At 40.4% G+C, this 19,571-nt stretch overlaps 1 protein-coding gene across 1 annotated transcript in view; it reads right to left on the reverse strand.

The window, feature by feature from the left end:
• tnmd (tenomodulin) overlaps positions 1 to 19,571 on the reverse strand; it is a 177,665-nt gene that overhangs the window by 91,560 nt on the left and 66,534 nt on the right. Inside the window, exon 3 of the mRNA XM_061976495.1 lies at positions 10,097 to 10,237. Within this exon, the coding sequence (XP_061832479.1) occupies positions 10,097 to 10,237 (141 nt within the window). The remainder of the gene's footprint in view (positions 1 to 10,096; positions 10,238 to 19,571) is intronic.

The raw sequence follows: 19,571 nt of genomic DNA on the forward strand, positions 1-19,571 counted from the left end.
GCACCAAACACCCTTTGTCACTTTATGTTGTTACGCCAAATCACTGTGAATTTTGCCACATAGTTTGAGGGGACTGACACTAGTGTAACATTTGAGCAAGATTGGTATTTTGTGCCCGAGTCTAGTCTACCAGTCTCACTCTGAGATCCATCGAAACACAGCCTCCGACCCCCATGTACTCTTTAAGATCCGTGGCGTTGTGGGCGCACTCTGGTATGGCGACACATATGCTGACGGCGTCAAGTGGTGGGAAGTCCAATGTCAGTGACCCGGAGGACACGGCATCCATAGCGTACATTGTACACAATCTGAGCTCACTGGAGCGCAGCACACAGCTCCTGTTCCAATGTCACTTGAGAGCAGTTTTTATCCCCTGCACAGTACACTTGAAGGCAAGACCAAAGGTCACCTGGCTCAAAAGTCACGTGGATCAGTGTTGTTTTGAACCTTACTCTGAGAGATTGTCTTCATAGTTCAATCACTTCTGTTCAAATGTAATACGCACGTATTCTTCTGTTTGATACTTTACTTAAGGGCAATACTACAAATTTAGGAATATTGGCCAATGTTCATATTTAACATTTTCAGGATCATTAAATAACATTTTTCATCACAACTGTAATCCGACAAACACACAGGTTTGCAATGTAACCATATCAATTGATATTATTATTAATATATTATTTCCTTATTCCCGTTTATTGCATAAAAAAATATATACCATATATTCTGGACCATAAGCAGCTACTTTTTCCCTACACTTTGAACTCTGTGGTTTATAAGACGGTGCGGCTAATTTATGTATTTTTCTTTGCTGACTGCCATGATAAAAATGGTTTAAAGGAAAAAAAAGCTTTTATTATTTGTTCTACGGCGCTATCTTTTGGACAAGTCCGCTCACTGCAGGTGCTGTAGTGCTGCATTGCCCTTCTGTTTAGACTGAGCTTCAAACCGAAAGTATAGTGCCGTTCAGTCTTCTAGCCGTCCATAGCGTTCTACTCGTATTCTTCTTCATTCATAACTTCAAGCAACGTTTGTAAGTTTTACAATATAACTAAAACTGTTTGTACTTATTAAACCATCCCATGTGCTATGTCTGCATTTTTCATGCATATTTGTACGTGCTATCGTAAGCATTAGCTAATATGCTAACACGTTTACGAGTGTTTGTATTTGTCTTATTCTTACAATGGCATTCTTTTTGCATTGTTTCAGTTTCACAAAATCCTCAGTAAGTTCACCAAAATGTCACTGTGGAGTTATTGAGCTTGTTTATCTGTTTGGAGAGCTAGCTTCTGCAGTTAGTGGGTCCATGACGATGACTTCTGTTTTGTTTGATCAGCCGTTTTACTGCCGTGTTACAGACACAGTTTGGAAGCAATTAAGGTATGTAAATAAAGATTTACAAAATAATTCTGTGTAAAAACTAATTCCACAGCGTATATATCTGCGGCTTATAGTCTGGTGCTGCTGATGGATCGAAAAATATTTTTTTTGTCTATAATTTAATGTGTGTAGCTTATATACTGGGGCTCACTATAGTTTGGAAAATACGGTAAATAAAATACATAAACAAACGCAAAAACTACTATTTGCTCTTATTTTTTAGGTTTTTCAACAATAACATACAACAAAAAGGATTTTGTTTCAATAGAAAATATTGATTTAATCACTATAATATTGACTGTATGTATACTTTTACAATACTTTGTATTGTTACTGTTGATATTTGTATGGATTCTCCTCCCTCTGTTTACATTCAATAGCTGTAGTTTACTGGTGAGTTATGCATTTTGTGGAGGACACCTTTGTTTGCTTGTTGCTGTCGAAGTTGCTGGACATAGCTAAAATGTGTCATCAACTATTACCACAGTGTGACTATAGTTTGAAAAGCTAATGTATGTCATTTACAGTATGTTGTACATTGTCGATATAGGGCAACCCTAATACAGTACACTAACTTTTTGAGGGCCACGTCATGATTATGGCTGCCCTTAGACGGCCGCTTGTAACAGTGAATATATATGAAAATGAACATTGTTACACAATTTGCATAGGAAAGTGTTTGATTGTCTTTTTAGCGACAGATTGATGAATCACTTGCTTTAAAATCGTATGTCTAGGTGACAAGCAGATATTCAAGTATTCATTTGAGATAACCCCGAAAAAAATACTTGCAATATCTTGTTGCATGATCAAATAATAATAAATTTTAGAAGATATGCAATTGCATTCAGTAAATTTTTTCTGCCAAAATTGAAAAACAAATGCATTTAGCCAGAAAGTGCTTTATTGACGCACATTATTTCCAGCTTCTCGCGGGCCACATTAAATTAAATGGCGGGCCACATCTGGCCCTCGGGCTTTGAGTTTGACACGTTAGCGCCACTAGCATAGCGAGCTACGGTGCTAACATTACACTCATATTTTAACAGCTACATTAGCATTTTTGCTGAAGCAAAAAGGATCAAAAGGAAGAAAACGAGTGAGGGAGAAGACAGATTTATATCAAATTTGGTGCTCATAAACAGGCTTGGGCAAGGGTGTCAAAACTTCTTGCCTTGGGGGCCGCTTTGGGCTAAAAAAATGTGGTAGAGGGCCAAAAGCCGACTGCATGTAAAGTAATTATATGTATAATGTATAATATAATGGATGGATAATTAATAATTTATATACATTTTATAATATGTGTGTGTATGCATATACATATATATATATGACTACATATATATATATGACTATATATACATATATATATATATATATATATATATATATGTATATGTGTGTATATATATATATATATATATATATATATATATATATATATATATATATATATATGTATATGTATGTATAATGTATGTATAATGTGTGTGTGTATATATATACACACATATGTACAGTATATATAGGTGCATTTATTATATTAAAATAATGGATATAAAATTAATATAATCGGATATTAAGAATATGTGAAAGTCGGACTCCTACCTTGTTTACTTCCGTGACAACCTCCTTAAAGTTTTGTAAAAAATCTGAAATATCAAGCAGTTTTCCACTTTTCCCATCATGCTCTGTAATGGATTTAAATGGGTGTAATTCAGATTTTTTTTTTTTATCATGCATGGACATTTTTTTTTAAAATTATATCCACAAATTGTGTTGTGTTTTTTCCCCACCATGACTAGGGAAGGTTTTTTGCATTGGGCCATATAAGTAAACGATGTGCTTTGTGTTATTCCTAGCATTACAAGTAGTCATAGATCTGAATTAGTCAGGTTGTCCACAAGTTAACGACAAAACAGCAGCACAGGGATTTACTTTTAAAATGAATTGATATCTCCCTGCGGTCAGATTCCTTATTGAACTCATGACGTCTCGCGGGCCCAATTGAAGATGCTCGCGGGCCGTAGTTTGGACACCACTGCTCTAGGAACACATTACTGATGACCAATACTTTTTAATGGTGCAATATTATTTTTTTTCTCTCATCAAACTTTAACTTTTGCCCAAGTTTTTGAATGATAATGTTTTTTTTCTGTTATGTGAGAGTCACTGATTCTTTGCTCTCAGGATGTATTCTGCCCTTCCACTGTTTATACAAGTCTTGCATTGTTGTGAAAGAACAGCAGGTGGATTTCATCCGTAGCCCTCAGAGCTGTGGTGGCATAATGCCCACACTGCCCTCAGGCTTGATGGAGACCGCGTCCGGACTGGCCAAGCGTGGCCCTCTCGCCTTTCGAATCAATTTTGCCATCAGCACGCGGCTGCCTCTTAGTGTGTTTTATATAAGCTGCTTCCCATTCTTCTTTTTTCCCCCTCTCAGAATAAGGTTTGAGTTACTCTGTTTTCTTGCTTGCTACTTAACTACTCTTTACGGAAGAGCACCGTGTCTCCTCAGGGGATTTGCTTCACCAGCAGGAAGCGGAACAAGCAACAGGAATGTGTGTGTGTGTGTGTGTGTGTGTGTGTGTACTTGTACTTCTACCCTTCTTGAGACATCAACAAGGAAAAGTACCTTCCATATGAGGACCGGTGAACAAGTTAGGACCGAAATCATGGTCCCAATACGGAAAACCATTGCATCTAATAGAGAATGTCTCATTAGCACCCCCGGTGGTGAAATCTATCAAAATTAGGGTGGTCCCAAAAAGGAGGGATTTTTCAAATTAACTGTGTGTCGGTTTTAAAAGTGTTCCCCCTCTGGTCAACATATGAAATAACAAGTGTATGTAAAAAATTTGAAGTGCTCCCCCTCTGGCCAACATATGTAATAGCAAGTGTGTGTAAGAAATTGAAATGCGCCCCCTTTGGCCAAAATGTATTAAAAAAATGAAATATGTACTGTAATAACTTGAAGTAAATAATAAAGATTACAAATAAAAAATAATATATATAAATTAACTAAAAGCAGTCTTTTTCTCACAATGTGTCTACTTTTTTTTTTTATAAAACTGGGAACAATTTCTCATATTCTTTCTGTTTCTGTAATATTGCAATTTTTTTCTCGTAAAATGATTACTTTTTAATGCAAAACGGTGATATTTTTCATATAAAATTCTGACTTATCACAATATTGCAAAATTGTAAAATAGTGAATTTTTTTGAGTAAAATAATAACTTTTGTCATAATTTTGCCAAGTAAAATTCCAATTATTATTATAATATTGCCAACATTTTTAAGTTTTCCTATAAAATTGTGACTTGTCGAGTAAAATTACGACTCTTTTCATAAAATTCCCAACATTTTTAGCTTTTCTTGTAAAATTGCGACTGTTATTGAGTGCAATTCCAGCTTTTATCATAATATTGCACAAATGTTCACTTTTTTTGTAAAATTTGTACTTGCGTTGAGTAAAATTACGACTTATTATAATACTGCCAAAATTCTAAGTTTTTCTTGTGAAATTGTGTGCTTTTTCTTGTGAAATTACAACTCATTTTTCACAACAAGCTTTTTTATATTTGCATTGTATGTATATATTAGTATTGTTGTAAATACAAGTCTTTATATATCTAGAAAGGGTGGTCCTAAAGAGGTAGACATTTTTCGGAGGTCTCAAGAAGGTAAAAAATACAATAATGTGTGTGCGTGTGTGTGTGTGTGTGTGTGTGTGTGTGTGTGTGTGTGTGTGTGTGTGTGTGTGTTTGTGTTTGTGTTTTAGCTTGGTTATAGAACATACAAAGAGGTAGGGCTGAACATTTAATAGGATTTCGATTTTATTGTTTCATTATATTGCTATTGTTCAATTTATTGTTGTTACTTTATTTATTGTTTATTCATTATTAATTTATTTGTATTGTTCTATTAAATTGGTAAAAGTTGAGTTTTGTTGGTACAATAAATACAACATTTTTCAAATGATTATTATTATTATTAGCTCCAATGGGCTCACCACTCATAGAGGGGGCATTGAGGCCGGGTGAAATGTGGGCTGGGCGGCAGCCGAAGACAGAGCCCTTGGCGGTCCGATCCTCGGCTACAGAAACTAGCTTTTGGGACGTGGAACGTCACCTCGCTGCGGGTGAAGGAGCTGGAGCTGATGCACAAGGTTGAAGGGTTCTGGCTAGATCTAGTCGGACTCACTTCCACGCACAGCAAGGGCTGTGGGACCAGTCCTCTCGAGAGGCGTTGCAAGCAGTGAGAGGCGACGAGTGGGGTTTTAAAGGACATGTATGTTTAATCAACTTTGTATTGATGTCTTGTGCCTGCTGGGCAGACAGGTACCGACAGGCCAAGCGGTGTGCGGCTTCGGCGGTCACAGAGGCAAAAACTTGGACATGGGAGGAGTTTGGGGAAGCAATGGAAAATGACTTCTGGACAGCTTCAAAGCAATTCTGGACCACCATCCGCCATCTCAGCAGGGGGAAAGCAGTGCAGTGCACTGTCAACACTGTGTATGGTAGGAATGGTGTGCTGCTGACCTCGCCTTGGGATGTTGTGGATGGGTGGAGGGAATACTTCGAAGACCTCTTCAATCCCACCTACACGTCTTCCTATGAGGAAGCAGTGCCTAGGGATTCTGTGGTGGACTGTCCTATTTCTAGGGCTGAAGTTGTTGAGGTAGTAAAAAAGCTCCACGGTGGCAGGTGAATGAGATCCGCCCAGAGTTCCTTATGGCTCTGGACGCTGTGATTATGTCTTGGTTGACAAGACTCAACAACATTGCGTGGACATCGGGGGCGGCGCCTCTGGATTGGCAGACAGGGTTGGTGGTTCCAACTACCATGGGTTTACACTCCTCAGGTCTGTTTAGGTGTACTGGAGAGGAGGCTATGCTGGATCATTGAACCTTTGATCCAGGAGAAGCAGTGTGGCTTTCGTCCTGGTGGTGGACCAACTCTATATCTCAGCAGGATCCTCAAGGGTGTATAGGAGTTAGCCCATCCAGTCTACATGTTCTTTGTGGACATGGAGAAGGCGTTCGACCGTGTCCCTCGGAAAGTCCTGTGGGGACTGCTCAATGAAAATTGGGTATTGGACCGCCACACTCTGGATTGGTCTCAGAGCTTGGTCTGCATGGGTCTGACCTTGTTTCCAGTGAGGGTTGGACTCCACCAGGGCTGCTTTTTGTCACCGGTTCTGTCATAACCTTTATGGACAGAATTTCTAGGCGCAGTCAGGGGTTTGAGGGAATCCGGTTTGGTGGCTGCAGGATTAGGTCTCTGCTCTTTGCTGACGATGTGGTCTTGCTGGCTTCATCTTGCCAGGATCTTCAGTTCTTACTGGATTGGTTCGCAGTAGAGTGTGAAGCGACTGAGATGAGAATCAATACCTCCAAATCCGAGTCATTGGTCCTCGCCCAGAAAGAGGTGGAGTGCCAGCTCTGGGGTAGGGAGGAGATCTTACCCCAAGTGGAGTAGTTCAAGTACTTAAGAGTCTTGTTCACTAGCGAGGGAAGAGTGGATCGTGAAATCAACAGGCGGATTGGTGCAACGTCTGCAGTGATGCAGACCCTGTATCGATCCGTCGTGGTAACGGAGGAGCTGAGCCAGAAGGCAAAGCTCCCAATTTACCGCTTGATCTACGTTTTTATCCTCACCCATGGTCATGAGCCCTGGGTTATGACCGAAAGGACAAGATCACGGATACAAGCGACCGAAATGAGTTTCCTCCTGCGGCTGGCGGGGTTTTCCCTTGGAGATGGGGTAAGAAGCTTTGTCATTCGGGAGGAGCTCAGAGTAAAGCCGCTGCTCCTCCACATCAAGAGGAGCCAGCTGAGGTGGTTCGGGCATCTAGTCAGGATGCTTCCCCAAAGCCTGCCTGGGGAGGTGTTAAGGGCACGTCCGACTGGCAGGTTGCCACAGGGGCAACCCAGGAACTGTTGTGGGGACTATGTCTCCCAGTTGGCCTGGGAACGCCTCAGGATCCCCCGAAAAGAGCAGGACGAAGTAGCTGGGCTTCTCTGCTTAAGCTGCTGTCCCAGCCACCCGACCCCGGATAAGCACTTTCAAATCAATGAATAATTGTGTTGTTATAAATGTCATTATTTTCTTTTTTGCCATAATCGTCCAGCCCTTCAAAAAGGCGAGAAAAGGAATCAGAAAAATATAATTTTTGCTTGACTAGTGTCATCAAAACAAGCATTGTTTTGGTATTTGATTTGAGCGGTGGTTTATCTAGTTACAATAATGACATGGGCCCGCTCGCTTGCTTGCCTCAGGTGCTGCTTGTGTAACCTCCAGCGCACTTGAGCGCAATTTCCAAATGAAAGGTAAGTTAATGAGCTTTGCTGCAGACAAAATTGCAGCGGCAAAAGCGCGTGGTGCGAGAAAACAAATGGAGACCTGCTCTCTTAATGGAGTTTGTACCGCAAACTACTTTCTACTTTGAAATGAACCTTTTAGGGAAAGAACAAACCCCTCTTGGGGCTGCAGTGAGTGCATTTAAACAGTAAAGCCGAGCTCCTCTAATGACTGTGTGTTTAAGCAGTTATTACAGGAGTTTGTGGTCATTCGCTCACTCATTATCTGCACCGATTATCCTGTTTGCAGGAAGTTGGAGCCATTTCCCAGCTGAGAGGCTGGGCACACCCCGGCGTAAGACAACAGCAAATCATGTTCACACTTACACCCACATTGTCACTTAACCTGCATTTTGTTGCAAAGTGACATAACTGTGTGTCTTTTGGCTGTCCATTGGGTTTTATTTGTAGTTTATTTAGCCACCATTGTCCTACGTTTGCAGTCGAACCAGGTTGCATGTTGTAAGGCTACATTCAAAGTGCAGGGGAAGGATGTCCAATTTGGATTTTTTTGGGGCAAGTCTGATATTTTTATGTAGTTGCTCACATTACAAAAATGTGACACATAATGTGAACAAAAATTGACCCACGTGAAGACATGCATCATGATGTCACACCTGCTACAGTGTTTACGGTAGGAAACAAGCTCCAATTCTAGTAGTTGTCAGTCCTGGCACATTTGTGGCAACTTCAAGGATTTTGTGCAATCCAAGTCAACATTTTCTGAACCGTATTATTGTGCATAGAAGATTAAGAAGGAAGAGGGCAAGCATTCTTGCCTGCTAAGTGGCCTTGTGGTTAGAGTGTCCGCCCTGACATCAGTAGGTCGTGAGTTCAAACACCGGCCGAGTCATACCAAAGACTATAAAAATGGGACCCAACTAATTACCTCCAACCCTTGGAGGTAATTGAAATTGGGGGTTAAATCACCAAAATGATTCTCGAGCACGGCCACAGCTGCTGCTCACTGCTCCCCTCACCTCCCAGGGGGTGGAACAAGAGAATGGGTCAAATGCAGAGGTGTGTGGCTATCAGTGGTACTTTGACTTTCTTGCTCTTGCAGTTTGTGGGACATTTCCTTCGTGTGGGCATTTGACGTGAGTTCCTAAAACATTATTTTTGCCTGTTTTCTGCTCCTTTGTTGACTATTCATTTCGTAACCGTCTATTTTGGCGAATAATTTATGTTGCTAATCGCTTTTTGATGCTGTATTGGTCAGGTGAACGCGACCCGGCCTTCAGACTGCAGTCGCGTCAGATACATATCGGATTTATATCCACATAAGAAAAAGGCCTGAATTGTACTGTTAACATTGACATGAAAAAAAACCTCCGATGCAAGTCACATTTGGGCCAAAAATTCAAAGGAGAACAAGTTGAAATCCCAGCCCGAATTGCTTACGTTGTTTTTTTTTCTTCGGATACACCAGTCCAAAAACACACATGGTTGGTTAATTGGAGACTCTAAATCGCCCCCATGTGGGTGGATAAAGAGGGGATGAACGAGGAAGTCCTTTGGCTGCCACATTTTTTTTTATTTATCACATTTTACTGCTTTTGCATGATGTTTAGTTTTGTATTCACAATAAATCAACACAAATTCCATCCATCCATCCATTTTCTACCGTTTGTCCCTTCCGGGGTTGTGGGGGTTGCTGGAGCCTATCTCAGCTGCATTCGGGCAGTAGGCGCGGTACACCCTGGACAAGTCGCCACCTCATCGCAGCAATACAAAATCTTTACTTTGAAACAATGTTCACGGACTCTAGTATTTAGCTTGCTAGTTGATGGTCGTGGTTGAGGGAAGATTTGTTTGAAAATGTCCGATGCGTTGCAATGATCTGCCTTAATGCATTGTTGCAGCTCGGTGATTTTTGAGCATGCCATGAAATGTGCGTTTGCTGTACAAGCGGGTTGTAGTGGCTGGTTGTGCTCGGGGTCCCATTTTTATAGTCTGTGGTATGACTCGGCCGGGGTTTGAACTCACGACCTACCGATCTCAGGGCGGACACTCTAACCACAAGTACATCTGTTGACCGCAGGTGTACAAATTGAAACAAGACATATCTACACAGGCGCTTGTGTTTATTCACGAATTTAACAAAAGACAGTGCCTGTAACCAATTTATTACCAATCAGTTTAAACTGATCTCATTGAAAATCTTGTAATTTGAATGAAAATGTGCAAAACAGGAGGATGGTGAATAAAGAACAAAGATGGTACTGCAAGATGTCTGACTATGACGTGTTAGTAATCCTAAAGACGTTATTGATTGATTCTATGCGTTATTGTCAGTAAAAGCTGCAATATCTCGTAGGAGTCAGAATCCGTGACATGCCTTGACTTACGTTTTTGAAGTCGTGCACCTCCAGAACCTGCTGACTCCCATTTCCGATCCGGAAAATTTCAACCTGTCGAACGGGGTCGATTTCCATCAGTCCGTCTCTCTCGACGCCATCCAGCACCGCTTTGTACTCATGGTCGTAGACCTGGAATGATAAGAGTAATCAGAAAACAACAAGGGCGTGCTTTTGCAATAAATTGGAGGGATAAATAAAAAGCCCCAACAAGTTGAGGCAAAATGACAGTTAAAACGCAGCTCGAGGAAAAGATGAACGGGCTTATTGATCAGTGTTTTCCTCAAGTAACTAAAATAAATAGTCGAAGCGCTCTCTTCACGCCGGCCCTGAAGCGGCGCCGACACGCTTGGATGGCAGTTAAAATTCCCCGTTTGAAAAACGATTCATGCCCACCAGCTGAAAATATGCCATTAATATTTATGCGAGGGGGGTTGTGTTTGCGAGGAGAAATAATATCGCCCAGTCCATCTTCATCTTTCTTCCTTTCTAAATCAGACGCTCGCAGATGAGCCGCATTATTAATGAATATGTTCAAACGGAACTCCGTCAGGATTTATGTATATCAGACACATTTTAAATGTCCTCCAACGCTCCACAGACAGGAATTAGCTTTCACTTTACGTGCTGATTGTTTGCCGTCTGCATCAGGAGGACACTGGAAATGCAGTCATAATGCAGGGGTTCTTAACTTTTTTGACCTTGGGGTCCAACGTTTCCTCTACAGAGGGGCCCCCACTCAAATAATAACACTTAATTAGTGATCTTACGCTTGATTTTAATCGTATTCAATAATTATATCTAACCTACCTACAGTTTACAACCCTGTCAAATTATATGAAAGCATGTGTTAAACACAAATATTAATGTTTATTTAACACAAAAACCTTAGGCTTCGGTCAGGCTGATTATAAAATTTAGTACTGCATAAGAAATGACTCACAAATAACTGAGGGAAAATAAAGTTAAATACAATTATGTTGTGCTACGGAAACGGATGTTTATAAGTTAATAATGAAAATGCTTCTTGAAAAATTGTCAACAAAATTGAACTAGAAATTAAAATACAGCATCACCACTTTAGTCATACTTTTTGTGCTTAATACACTTCTCAATCCCCAGACTTCTTCTGTTTGTTTGAAATTGTCAAAAGTAACAAACATTTTTCGGACTTCCTGTCTACTAGGTGGGACTTATATATGTGTATATATATATATATATATATATATATATATATATATATATATATATATATATATATATATATATATCTTCTATTTCTGGGGCTGAGGTTGCTGAGGTAGTTAAAAAGCTCCTTGGTGGCAAGGCCCCGGGGGTGGATGAGATCCGCCCGCAGTTCCTTAAGGCTCTGGATGCTGTGGGGCTGTCTTGGTTGACAAGACTCTGCAGCATCGCGTGGACATCGGGGGCGGTACCTCTGGATTGGCAGACCGGGGTGGTGGTTCCTCTCTTTAAGAAGGGGAACCGGAGGGTGTGTTCTAACTATCGTGGGATCACACTCCTCAGCCTTCCCGGTAAGGTCTATTCAGGTGTACTGGAGAGGAGGCTACGCTGGATAGTCGAACCTCGGATTCAGGAGGAACAGTGTGGTTTTCGTCCTGGTCGTGGAACTGTGGACCAGCTCTATACTCTCGGCAGGGTCCTTGAGGGTGCATGGGAGTTTGCCCAACCAGTCTACGTGTGTTTTGTGGACTTGGAGAAGGCATTCGACCGTGTCCCTCGGGAAGTCCTGTGGGGAGTGCTCAGAGAGTATGGGGTATCGGACTGTCTGATTTTGGCGGTCCGCTCCCTGTATGATCAGTGTCAGAGCTTGGTCCGCATTGCCGGCAGTAAGTCGGACACGTTTCCAGTGTGGGTTGGACTTCGCCAAGGCTGCCCTTTGTCACCGATTCTGTTCATAACTTTTATGGACAGAATTTCTAGGCGCAGTCAAGGCGTTGAGGGGATCTGGTTTGGTGGCTGCAGGATTAGGTCTCTGCTTTTTGCAGATGATGTGGTCCTGATGGCTTCATCTGGCCAGGATCTTCAGCTCTCGCTGGATCGGTTCGCAGCCGAGTGTGAAGCGACTGGGATGAAAATCAGCACCTCCAAGTCCGAGTCCATGGTTCTCGCCCGGAAAAGGGTGGAATGCCATCTTCGGGTTGGGGAGGAGACCCTGCCCCAAGTGGAGGAGTTCAGGTACCTTGGAGTCTTGTTCACGAGTGAGGGAAGAGTGGATCGTGAGATCGACGGGCGGATCGGTGCGGCATCTTCAGTAATGCGGACGCTGTATCGATCCGTTGTGGTGAAGAAGGAGCTGAGCCGGAGGGCAAAGCTCTCAATTTACCGGTCGATCTACGTTCCCATCCTCACCTATGGTCATGAGCTTTGGGTTATGACTGAAAGGACAAGATCACGGGTACAAGCGGCCGAAATGAGTTTCCTCCGCCGGGTGGCAGGGCTCTCCCTTAGAGATAGGGTGAGAAGCTCTGTCATCCGGGGGGAGCTCAAAGTAAAGCCGCTGCTCCTCCACATCGAGAGGAGCCAGATGAGGTGGTTCGGGCATCTGGTCAGGATGCCACCCGATCGCCTCCCTCGGGAGGTGTTTAGGGCACGTCCGACCGGTAGGAGGCCACGGGGAAGACCCAGGACACGTTGGGGAGACTATGTCTCCCGGCTGGCCTGGGAACGCCTCGGGATCCCCCGGGAGGAGCTGGACGAAGTGGCTGGGGAGAGGGAAGTCTGGGCTTCCCTGCTTAGGCTGCTGCCCCCGCGACCCGACCTCGGATAAGCGGAAGAAGATGGATGGATGGATGGATATATATATATATATATATATATATATATTGTTATTTACAGATAAACACTGACATTTAGTATTTATATATTGTTATTTACAGCTGAAATGGACCGAAGGGAATCGCCTGACCCTCATGAATTTATAATTTACTGAGAGGACGACTTTCTGGGAGGGGAACAGCATTTGATGTACTTTTGAAAATTCTTGTCAATTGTATGTGTATGAAAACCAATAAACAAATGTTAAATTGTTTTAATATTTTAATAAGAAATGCAGGTGATATAGGCTCCAGCGATCCCTCGCGACCCCGAAAGAGACAAGCTGTAGAAAATGGATGGATGGATGGACCCCGACTTAAACAAGTTGAAAAACTTATTCGGGTGTTACCATTTAGTGGTCAATTTTACAGAATATGTACTTCACTGTGCAATCTACTAATAAAAGTCTCAATCAATCAATCAATTTAAAAAAATACTTTTGAGGCCGTCTCCATGCAACTAGAAAGAGATTAATTTTTTTTCAATGAAATTGTCAGCATAATTTGATGTAAAAAAATAAAATAAAAATTCAGTCCACAAAATTCAACCAAAAAAATTATTTAACATAAATTCAGTGTAAAAAAATGGGGGGGAATGGTATTTATTTATTTATTTTTTTGTAATTAAAAAAATACAATCATGTTTGCTTACGGACTGTATCCCTGCAGACTATTGATCTATATTGATGTATAATGTAGGAACCAGAAATATTAATAACAGAAAGAAACAACCCTTTTGTGCGAATGAGTGTAAATGGGGGAGGGAGGTTTTTTTGGGTTGGTGCACTTATTGTAAGTGTATCTTGTGTTTTTTATGTTGATTTAATTAAAAAAAATAAATAATCGATCCACGGACCGGTACCGGGCCGCGGCTCGGTGGTTGGGGACCACAGCTCTAAAGGGTGAGCACAGCTAAGGTGGTTTAGTGTTACCGGTCTCGTTGCGGAGGAGTGCCTTGCATCATTTATACACCACATTAGTCTGACTACGGTCCTTTTTAAATACAAAAAATACTGCCATACTGTCCAGGCGACTTTTCCTGTTTTATCCACAATTTCTTTGCTCTCTACAGCAATGATTTTTACTGTCTCTTTTCACTCAAGAATCAACCGCGAGACAACAAGATGGCGCAACCGAACCTGATATTTGATACTGTTACTTGGTTGGCTGTTAGCGTGTCACACCCACTGATCAGTGCCTTTGTACGTGCAAGCAACCATGCTTAGCAACTTCCGGTTTCTTTTGACAAAGAAGGAAAAAAATAATCAACCATTTTTTAAAATATTGATTACATGTCTATCGCAATATGTACATCATTACCAGATTATTGCCCAGCCTGATAGCTTTTTGCATGAAAGCCAAGCAGTTTTATGTTTTGCTTTTTACCAACAATTAACCAAACTGTGACTTTACAACCGAGGTTCATTCCGAACTGTGATTATGACGTACCCTTACAGCTTTAGCTATAACTTTGAGCAACATGCCCCCATCAGTGTCCCTTTGACTTATACATCTCCATTAACACGGATGACAGCAGCACCCGCACCAAAAAGGGTAGAATAACCTACAAATCGTCCAGCAGAAGTCAAATGAAGATGAGATTTAAGTGTCAATATAAGAAAGAATTGGCCCGTTAAGAATGTAGCGTATGAGAGTCTGAGTGTCAAATTAAAGTTATATTTTTGCATGAATGTAGAATTGGGAAATGGATTCAGTGAAGCTTTAGTGCAGGGATGCCCAAACTCTTTGCCTCAAATGGCCAAAGTGAAAATGTGCCAATGGTCCGCGGGCCAAACCCAGCATTTTTTAGCGTACAACTCCACAAGTTAGGAATTTAGCCTCAAACACCATACATAAACATAAGGTACAATTTGTCAGGTTCAATAGGTGCTAGTTAGCATGTAAAACAAATCAATACATTTTACATGAAAACAATTGACAGCGCAGTCACTACAATTTTACTGTAAAATTTACGATGGTTTTTACTTTGGGTGTAGCAAACAATTGATCCGATTCCTGGGGTGACTATTCGATTCAGAATCGGTTCCCAATTCAGCATGATTGTCGATTCAAATCGATTCCCGCAATGTATTATTTGGTATAATAAGATAATGAAACTTTTTCAAAACAGCTACTTCTGTTGAGATGGCCTAAAACGTTTTTCTAAAAATGTATTCTTATAAAAAATATATATATACAGTACAGGCCAAAAGTTTGAACACACCTTCTCATTCAATGCGTTTTCTTTATTTTCATGACTACCGTATTTTTCGGACTATATAAGTTGCAGTTTTTTTCATAGTTTGGCCGGGTGTGCGACTTATACTCAAGAGCGACTTATGTGTGAAATTATTAACACATTATTGTAAAATATCAAATAATATTATTTAGCTCCTTCACGTAAGAGACTAGACGTATAAGATTTCATGGGATTTAGCAATTAGGAGTGACAGATTGTTTGGTAAACGTATAGCATGTTCTATATGTTATAGTTATGTGAATGACTCTTACCATAATATGTTACGTTAACATACCAGCAAGTTCTCAGTTGATTATTTATGCCTCATATAACGTACACTTATTCAGCCTGTTGTTCACTATTCTTTATTTATTTTAAATTGCCTTTCAAATGTCTATTCTTGGTGTTGGGTTTTATCAAATACATTTCCCCAAAAAATGCGACTTATACTCCAGTGCGACGTATATATGTTTTTTTGCTTGTTTATTATGCATTTTCGGCCGGTGCGACTTATACTCCGAAAAATATGGTATTTACATTGTAGATTGTCACTGAAGGCATCAAAACTATGAATGAACACATGTGGAGTTATGTACTTAACAAAAAAAAAAGGTGAAATAACTGAAAACATGTTTTATATTCTAGTGTCTTCAAAACAGCCACCCTTTGTTCTGATTACTGCTTCGCACACTCTTGGCATTCTCTCAATAAGCTTCACCTGAAATGTTTTTCACTTCACAGGTGTCATGGTTTTGATGCCTTCAGTGACAATGTAAATAGTCATGAAAATAAAGAAAAAGCATTGAAATGAGAAGGTGTGTCCAAACTTTTGGCCTGTAGTGTGTGTGTGTGTGTGTGTGTGTGTGTGTGTGTGTGTGTGTGTGTGTGTGTGTATATATATATATATATATTTTTTTGTTGAAAATTATGAATCGATTTAGAATCTGGATGAATAAGAATCGCAATTCGGATGGTAGACCCTTTTTTTTTTGTGTATTCCTAGTTTTTAAACAAAATTAACTATAAATTTGAAAACTGTACCACTGTTGTTTTCACGTTAAAGTTATGTTGACTGCGCAGCCAGTTTTTTATCGTTAAATTTACATCCATTTTTCGTACGGTGCATTCCTTAAAATAGAAAAACGGTACGTACCACTGTTGTTTTTACAGTAAACATTTAACGACTGAGCCGTCAGTTTTTACAGGAAAATGTACGGCCATTTTTTAATTTTTTTTAAGTGCATTACTAGAATTGAAAAATTATGATTTCAGTGGTAGCTTTTTACAGTAAAATCAACTGACCTTTTTACAGTGTAGCCTCGCAAACATGCCGTCAATGAAAGTGCAGCTTGAAAGAGGTCAGTATGAATATGCAATACATTTGCTAGCCACCCTTTGGCGCGCCAAACAAAATGACACGACGGCTAAATTTGGGCCTGTGGGCCCCACTTTGGGCATGCATGCTTTTGTGATTTTCTAACAGTGAATTATATTTTCACTTCTGCTGGAAAGCCTGGTGTGAGAATATCCACACCTGTCTGTGTTAAGAATTGATAACAATACAGTAAAAATAATGCATCGCCAAAGTATGCCTCACGAGCCACAAGATGCTTATGCGCCACATGACTGTCGCCATCCTTTAACACCTGCGTACTGTTGCTGCAATTAGTGGAAGGTGCTGGAACACAATGCATCATTCTAGATGTTATTGGTGAATATTCGTTGAAGTACGAGTTCTCGTTATTGTTGCCACAGCACCAAATGTACGCAGCTGTACTCTAAAGTTGCCGTGATCAAGTTGCAGAAAAGTGCCACTGCTCTGGGAGATATTTAAAAAGCGAAGGTGAAACATTCATTATCTCCGCCCATGACAGTGCGGGCGGATGAAAAAGCCCCCACCCCCCACACACACCCTCCTTACACTTGCTGTACAAGGACTCTGAAAGGCCACCGTGTCACTTCTGTATTAACAAAGACTTATAAATCTCAATTACACCACTGGGATATTGAAGTTGCTCCTTTAGCTTACTATAAAAAAAAAAAGTCATATACAGTTTTAAAAAAAAATCTCAGATAACTTGGAACAATAGCTTTTTAAGAAAACAATAATGTCTGTACAAACTACTGAACACAAGGAGATTGAAGTCGATGACGTACGGTATTGCTGCCTTAATGGACGCCATGCCCAGGTAACAAAAACATATATATATATAAATATATATATATATTTATGTATCATTTTTAGATGCATATTTAAAGGGGAACTGCACTTTTAAGTAATATTTCATATGGTGAGATAAGTAAGATTATCTAGAAAATGAATGGATGGATGACATAAATTCAGAATGTTTATCATGGATCTTCTTCGTTGAAGAGTTTCTTGGAGTGGATCATATCAGTACATTGTTTGATTTCTTTTCTTAATCAATTCCATAATCTAATTCCTCATATTGATATACTGAAGGCCTTAAGTGTTGTACGTGCATACAAATGTTTTAAATTACATTTTTCTCTAAGATTATATTTCTCCTGGGTAGCAGATTATAGTGTGTTTTGTGTATAATTTTAGCTGTTCGCAAATTCACTGTGTCGTGGAATTTCAGTATTTTCGATTCAATGAATAAAGAGTTTGTATGTTTCTCTATATCCAACATTATTATTATTCTAACTGACATTTTTTGTAACACCGTTAATGAATGAAGTGTACTTTTGTAGTTATTTCCCCATATTGTTTACTGAAATAAACTGCTGATGTAAATGTGTCCACTGGACGTCACAATAACAATTCTGTTATGTCATGTTTATACCGGGGCCAAGCGAGAGCTGCACAGTAAAGCGCATACAGCTGTGCTTTGATTGATTGCTTGATTGAGACTTTTATTAGTAGATGGTACAGTACAGTACATTTTGCGTACAATTGACCACTAAATGGTAACACCCGAATACGTTTTTCAACTTATTTAAGTCGGGGTCCACGTTAATCAATTCATGGTAAAGCGTGGCTGTGGCTCCTCCCCGTCGACCCAAATGAAACGTAAAACCTGCCGTTTTGCATCTTCTGCTTCAAACGCATTAATTTGTGGCACCCTTATTACCCCAAAATGCCTCTGTCTCAAATGAGAAAAGTGAACGCAGTGTAACTCGATTACCTCCGTTTGTATAGTTTGTCGAGTTAACACAGAATTAATACGTGGACATGACAAATGAGGTATTTGATACCTAGAAGTTTTTATCTATTTATTATTTATTTTGTTCAATCCCAGACAGGCTTTGACTTAATGTTTAATGGCTTTGTAGATACCCTCAGACAAAGTTTAAATTCATTGTGTTCTTCAAACTGCACACATTTTTTTCCACAGAATTTGAAGTGTTTTGTCAGGATAATTATTTGTGATTTGTACATTTTCAGAATGTGCTTTTTTTCTATTTTGGGCCAAAGCAAAACAAAGAAAAACTGTTGTCTTTATTTTAAAGTTATCCTGCTATGATATTTCAAGTCCGGCCCACTTGGGCATAGCCTTTCCTCCAGGTGACCCTTGAGCTAATGGTTAGTGGCCTAGTGGTTAGAGTGTCCGCCCTGAGATTGGTAGGTTGTGAGTTCTAAACCCGGCCGAGTAATACCAAAGACTATAAAAATGGGACCCATTACCTCCCTGCTTGGCACTCAGCATCAAGGGTTGGAATTGGGGGTTGAATCACCAAAAGTTATTCCCAGGCGCGGCCACCGCTGCTGCCCACTGCTCCACTCACCTCCCAGGGGGTGAACAAGAGGATGGGTCAAATGCAGAGGACACATTTCACCACACCTTGTGTGTGTGTGACAATCATTGGTACTTTAACTTTAACTAATGGGAGCAATCCATTCTGCTTCTAAATCACTATAAAAATGTTTCCGAAAAACGCTAACAAACACTTCATTTACATTCCGTAACCTGCATGATAACACATCGTCATGCTACGGTATTAGTCGTAGGCTAGCTACTGCAAGAGGTAAGCTGCTGCGTCAGCAGCTGAATGACTTTTGAGTTTGTAATGCACAACAAAATTCGATAACACACCAATCGTACTGACTGGAAAAACATGAACAATCATATTACAATATCTGTAAAGTATCAGCCCACATTTCATGTTTAGTTTGTACACAGCTAGCTTGACAGTGTATGTAGTTGGAATAACACACGTGATGTGCTGCGTGTATCATGATCAATTTTAAAATAACTTACTTGATGGACAGTTGTATGTTTGGTCTAGCTGGCCCGGGGGCGTTTGTTACGGTTTATTTGGGTAAGCACTCCATTTATGTCGAAATAGCTTGTCTTCAAGCTACACATTTACAGCGTCAAAGTCACGCTGACCTCACTCTCTCGGCTTCCATCTGCTCCCTTCCTTC

Source organism: Nerophis lumbriciformis, linkage group LG16, assembly GCF_033978685.3.
Source record: "Nerophis lumbriciformis linkage group LG16, RoL_Nlum_v2.1, whole genome shotgun sequence".
Lineage (NCBI taxonomy): Eukaryota > Metazoa > Chordata > Actinopteri > Syngnathiformes > Syngnathidae > Nerophis > Nerophis lumbriciformis.